The following is a 6,468-nucleotide window of genomic DNA, read 5'->3' as shown; positions in this document are numbered from 1 at the left end:
ATATAAGGTGTTTGACATTAGGAAGATATCGGCACTTTCGTCTTTGGGGGGAGGTAATGTGTTCTCACATGGTTTTTGCTGGGCATCAGGGGAGGCGGTCGTGTGCAAAGCTGTCAGAAGCAAGGAGGTTACTACTGTTCGTCACAGTCCCTCGGGGACCCTCTGAGCTTCTTGGATCCTTGAATTTCAATAAATAAAATTTAAAAAGTTGGGGTACTAACCTTTGGCTGTGTAACAGTTTAGCAGAAACAATTAGGAATTTCATTATTAGATCACAACTTAAGAGTCATCATTTACTCCCTCATGATGAAGTATTTACTATAAGAGATACATTTCGATTTTCTGCAGCATAGACTAGCTTAGCACACTAAAGGGATTCTATGATTTAATTTTGACAAAAGTACAATCTATGAGGTAGTACTTTCATGAGCTGTATTTGCTATTGTAGAAATGGGCTCAGAGGAATTCAATGTTCTGCTCAAAGGCCAAACCAATCAGCATGTAATCTTCATTGCAATGATGTCGGGATGTTTCCGGTTCTGAAACTCTGGGAAGTGGTTCCCAACCAAAGCTGCTCTTGGGATTTCTGTCCATGTCTGAAGAGGTGCTTCTGAATACCTTCAGCTGCAGGACAGCACCCGACAAAAATAGTTATGCAGCTCCAAGGGTCAATGGCGAGAAGGTGAGGAAACCTGTTCCACACTAAGGTTTCTCCACTGTGCACACAATTCACCAGGGACTGTAGTTGAAATGCAAATTCCTCAGGTCTCCAGGGGCCCCGAGGACACTGCTTCTCTAACAAGCTCCCTGGTGGTGTTGATGCTGCGGGTCCTGGATGTGGAGAACAGACTGACAGCAAAGCTGTGGTCCTTTGTTAGGAGAAATTTAAGATAGAATTAAAGTTGTTAAGATGGCAATACTACCCCAAAGATCTACAGATTCAATGATAATTTGAAAATAACAAAAATGGGGTATGCTTGGAAAACATTTTTAAAACCATCCTAAAATTAAATAAAAAATCTTCCAAGCATGAGCACAGGAGGCCATCCCATTTATTTATGTAGTCTTTAATTTCTTTCAGGACCATTTTATTGTTTTTATTTATAAGTCTTTTGACGGCAATAAGTAATCAATCATTCACCCCAGCGAATAAATCCCCTTAAACACTGCCACTGCTATTCCATACTTGATAGAGAGATGTACAGCTTGAGAAGAAATGTAGAGCATAGTAATAAAAAGGAGAATTTAAATTTGCTTTATCATAGTCGAGGTCATCTTTGACTCCAAGGCCGTATTAAGTCATTCTACTTTTTTGAATTTCTGTTTCCGTGTAGACTCCACTGGTAGACAAGTTTTTGATAATCAGTTTTGCCAGTGACTAATGTAAGCACTGGGGACATAGAGCCTGAGAAGAGAACGGGATCCTAATTCGGAGAAAAAAAGCTAATGGCCCATTATGAAACACACTGGTTTGTTCATCAGGAAAAACAGTTAAGGCAGTGATAAAGGAATGACGGACTCAAAATGAAAAACTGTGGTCCCAGAGTTAGAATAGAATAGAATAGAATAGAATAGAATAGAATAGAAATGGGCTATTTGCCAAATTGAATTTATTCCAACAGAGAGGTAACAAATCACTATTCTTTTAGTAAAACTAAAAACATTATTCTGTGGAGTGATTCTGTCATTGGTGAAGAAGTTACTCTTTTTTCTTTAAAAATTTTTTAAAATATATTTTTTTTATTTTTTAAGGGAGAGAGACAGAGGCAAAACATGAGTGGGGGGGAGGGCAGAGACAAAGGGAGAGACACAAATCTGAAACAGGCTCCAGGCTCTGAGCTATCAGCACAGAGCCCAATGTGGGGCTCGAACTCGGGCACCAGGAACCTGAGCCGAAGTCAGATGCTTAACCAACTGAGCCACCCAGGTGCCTCTGTGAAGAAATTATTCTTAAGGAATCCAGGCAGTTCCATGAGACAAATGAGAACTCCTAATTTTCTCATATCACAGCTTGCGAATCAATTTAGAAATAAAAGAAGAAGATGAAGGGAAAAAGGTTGGATCACAGAGAGGGAAAAACTTAATACAATGAGGAACTAAATTGTACTGAGTGGTTGAAAAAATAAAAATTCCAGGAAATAAATGAGAGAAACAAACTCTATGTCTACAATCTACTTAAAAAAACACACACAATTTCTGACGCTAAGACTTTGAGGCTTGCAATCCTGGGAAATTCTTCAACCGCAGGACAATTGGACCTTTTCTAACTGCCATTGCAGAGAATCTCCTCAGAGCCCCCTTTATGTCTTTGTTCCTCAGGCTGTAGATGAAGGGGTTCAGCATGGGCGTGACCACCGTGTACATCACCGAGGCTGTGGCACTTGTGTGGGAGCCCTGGGTAGCAGCAGAGCTGAGGTACACTCCTAGGCTCGTACAATAAAATAAGGAGACAACCGAGAGGTGAGACACACAGGTGGAAAATGCTTTGTACTTGCCCTGAGCTGAGGAGATCCCACGTATGGAGGAAACTATCTTGGAGTAAGAGTAAATTATTCCAACGAAAGGACCACCACCCACTAGGATAGCTGCAAAATACATCACCAAGTTATTAAGAAAGGTGTCAGAACAGGCAAGTTGGATCATCTGATTGAGTTCACAGGAAAAATGTGGGATTTCCAAGCCTGTCCAGAAGGACAGCCGCAACACCATTGAAGTTTGCAACAAGGAATGCAGGACAGTCGTGATCCAGGACACCAGGACCAGCAGTGCACAGAGCCGGGGGCTCATGATGACCGTGTATTGCAGGGGGTGACAGATGGCCACAAACCTGTCATAGGCCATAATGGCCAGGAGGCAGATGTCCAATCCTGAAAAGATTATGAAAAAGTTCACCTGTGTGATGCAGTCCTCATAGGTTATGACTTTGCTCTGGGTCTGGATGTTCCAGAGCATCTTCGGGACGGTGGTGGAGGTGAAGCAGATGTCTACAAAGGACAGGTTGGCCAGGAAGAAGTACATGGGCGTGTGGAGGCGGGAGTCAGAGCTGACGGCCAGGAGGATGAGCAGGTTGCCAAACACAGTGATCAGGTACATGGAGAGGAAAAGCCCAAATACGAGGGGCTGCAGTTCTGGACCCTCTGAAAATCCCAGAAGCAGAAATTTTGATATCCGTGTATCATTTCCTGGTTCCATGAGGTTGCACTGACCACGAGGAAAGACGATGGGAGACATCATTAATTTTCACCTGAACAGCATCACTCACATTGTTGCAATGCTACGATTTATATTTTGCTGTCAAGAAGTTGTAGTGAGGGTCAAACATTTTCCAGGCCTTGTCTAGACAATGAGTCCGGGAAAATCAAAAGCCAGTATACTCCAGTGATGGAGAATGAACAGAAGGAAATAAAAATATCAATAGGACATCTGAGGGTGTCAAGTGCTGTGAAGAGAACAAGAGGAGGTGTGAAGGAGAGCGTGGATGCAAGTGTTATTTTGTAATTGGTGTTCAGTCAAGAACAGTGAACAAGGCGACATCTGAACGGAGACCTCAGGGAAAGGAAGGCGGGAGCCACGAGCATGTCTGGGGAAGTGTGTGTTGGCTGAGGGAATGGCCTCTGCTAAGGCCCGAGGATGATCCTACTTTGAGCTATTTGGGTCCCAAACAGGAAGCATGTGTAGGAAGGGGAGTGAACAGGAGGAAATCAGAGACGGTGTGAGGCAATTTCAAGGAAATGGGCGCTGCTCGTTAACCCGCAAGAAAACAGAGTCGCTCACCCACACTATGTGCTGCTTGTATTTTAGACTCTACTTGCAAAGTCTCCTGTAAATTGACATCGAGCCCTCCTGAGTACTGTGTGTTGATTGAGTTCTGGCTTCTGTATTCACCTTAGAACATATTAGACCATGTACCCTTGTTCCTAGGATTAATCCCACTCCAAAAAGCATGCACACACACACACACACACACACACCCCAAATCATTGTTTCTCTGGCTGTGTTCTTACCATGACTTCTCACCCCCAGCCCCCGTGATTAAGTTTGGAGGGAGTATAACTCAAGCTGGCCAAATCCATAATCATTCCCCTAAACAATGTAAAATGTTACCTGAATTCCAATGAACAAGCGTCCCGTGAATAACATTGACAAGTCAGACTGGCATGTTCATTTTCGTTCCTGTATTTGAAGTTTTTAATGTTTATTTATTATTGAGAGAGAGAGAGACAGAGCGTGCATGGGTGAGGGGAGGAGAGAGAGGGAGACACAGAATCCGCAGCAGGCTCCAGGCTCCGAGATGTCAGCACAGAGCCCGACGCGGGGTTCGAACTCACAGACCGCGAGATCATGACCTGAGCCGAAGTCAGATGCACACCCATCAGCCTTTGATAATACACAAAATCCCATGCAGGCTCCACGCTCGGCATGGAGACTGACGCATGGTTTGATCTCATGGACCATGAGATCATGACCTGAGTCGAAAGCAAGAGTCAGATGCTCAACGGACTGAGCCACCCAGGCACCACTGTATTCCAATTTAGTTGGTGAAGGTTGTTTCCTAAAGGCTGGCACAGGTGGCTATCCATCTATAAGAAAATAAAGTTTCCCTAGTATGCACATTTTAACAATTCAGAGGGATTAGAGATCTTGAAGTAAATGGAAACAGTACATTTTTAGTGAACATGAATAAAAACGCAGATACAAGCCACAGGTGAGCAAAATCATTGTAATTAAGGCAGGAAAATCAGAAGTAAGAAGATGGATATATTTAGCTGTATAAAATTTAAATCATTTTGGGGACATAATATCCAACCCAAGGCAATAAACGATAATCTGTGAACTTCATTTGAAATGCTGCTATCTGTGGAATAGGCATAGACTTTATGGACATATAATAACAATAGACATGTAACAATGAACCTGGTGATCAAATATGTACATATTGGCTCAAATTCAGTAACGGTTGAAGAAAACAAGATCTCTCGAGCTGACTGGGTTGAAATTTTTAAACAGGTAGAAACAAGAGATTCTCTAATTTTTCTGGGAGGAATGGGAACCACTGCGATGTTGAGAAAACAACCTGAAGACAGCTACAAATGTGAAAACACAGATATTCTTTAACTCAGAGATTCTCAGTCTCGGCACCCTTGACGTTCCGATCCAGACTGGTCTCTGTGCTGTGTGTCCTGGGCTTTGAACGTGTTTAGAGCATCCCTGGCCCTTCCTGAGCCCCCCCCCCCAACCATGTGACACCCAAATAAGTCGTGTCTGCCTGAGGGACAGTGTTCCCTCCAGTGGAAAACCAGATTTTTCACATAACAATCTCAAAATATTTTTGCAGAATTGTTATAATAGCAATGCATCGAGAAAAGCTAGGAAAAGCTTTCGAAGTGTGAGTAGCACAGCCGTATCATGAAATATTATGCAGACATTGAGATAAAGAATCAGCGTTTCCCTAGTCGGTTGGAGACAAGTCCATGAGGTAGTTTTGAGGAGAAGGAAGAGTGGACGCAGGTAGAAGAAAAGACTACCCTAAAACCTAAAGAGCGTTTATGTCGCCCACAGCCCGCCATTCATTCATCCGTCTGGTTTTGAATGTGTACGTGCGTCTAAGATAGGAAGAGAACTTTATGAGAACTGAAAGAATAAAGACTTCCAGGAGGAGTGAAATTAGGGCAAGTTTCAAAACAACTGTGTGAAACGAAATTATGTGAGAATCTAAAAGCGACTTACAAAAGGCATAAAATGATTTAGTGGTATCGAGGTGGGCCACTGATTTCAGATCACACTTCCAAACACGTGGAAAGAAAAGAATGCGATAGAATCACCTTTATCACTGGGGAAGGGGCCGTATCTAAATGATAAATATTTTCTTATAACGACATATGGATTCAAATATGCTTATGGAGGGTAAGTTGATCTTCAGTCAAATGTAAAGAAGCCGTGGTAGTCAGAGATAACGCAACTTCCAGAAATAGACCTTTTCACAAAGGGCCAAAAGGAACTGCAGGGAATAACAGAGATGGGAAGGCACGTGGAAATGTGTATAGACAGTGATTTGTGAGCAATGTACAAAATGCCACGTATACTCCTTTTTGTTTATAGCAAGAATTTGCAAGTGAAGAATTTTAGTGACAGCTCAGTATAGGATAATGAAGTCAGGCAAATAAATAAATAAGTAAATAAGTAAATAAATAAATAACAAGAGAGAACACAGTACAACCGAGTGACAGATTTGACCCCATATTACTAATGAACACAGTCCTATATGTCTATGTCACAGTGAGTATATGTCTAGATGTACACAGTAGAACTCAATGGTAAACGGCAATGTGGGAAAAATAACACCGAACACCCCATCCAGTTCCTTTTTAGAAATAATGTAATCAGAAATGGAGGTAGCACCTCCCCGACTCCCCTGTACACATGCAAAGACCCGTTAGAGACAATGCGTAAATGAGGCAACCAAGGAAT

The 6,468-nt window shown here is 42.4% G+C and overlaps 1 protein-coding gene across 1 annotated transcript; it reads right to left on the bottom strand.

Annotated features, from left to right (window-relative positions):
* Nucleotides 1–2,202: 2,202 nt before the first annotated feature.
* On the bottom strand, nucleotides 2,203–3,234 carry LOC144614152 (olfactory receptor-like protein OLF4). Its single transcript, XM_078436671.2, has one exon. It carries the CDS (start codon nucleotides 3,232–3,234, stop codon nucleotides 2,203–2,205), a length of 1,032 nt encoding a protein of 343 aa, XP_078292797.2.
* Between the last annotated feature and the right edge of the window lie 3,234 nt (nucleotides 3,235–6,468).

The sequence above is a fragment of the Panthera onca genome, chromosome A2 (genome assembly GCF_046562875.1).
Source record: "Panthera onca isolate mPanOnc1 chromosome A2, mPanOnc1 haplotype 2, whole genome shotgun sequence".
Classification (NCBI taxonomy): Eukaryota; Metazoa; Chordata; class Mammalia; order Carnivora; family Felidae; genus Panthera; species Panthera onca.
Note: the sequence above shows the minus strand (reverse complement) of the source record. Positions and strands in the feature narration are given on the sequence as shown.

What these genes read in the sequence shown, in the direction of transcription:
- LOC144614152 (XM_078436671.2), bottom strand. Translation starts at nt 3,234, where the DNA reads ATGATGTCTCCCATCGTCTTTCCTCGTGGTCAGTGCAACCTCATGGAA.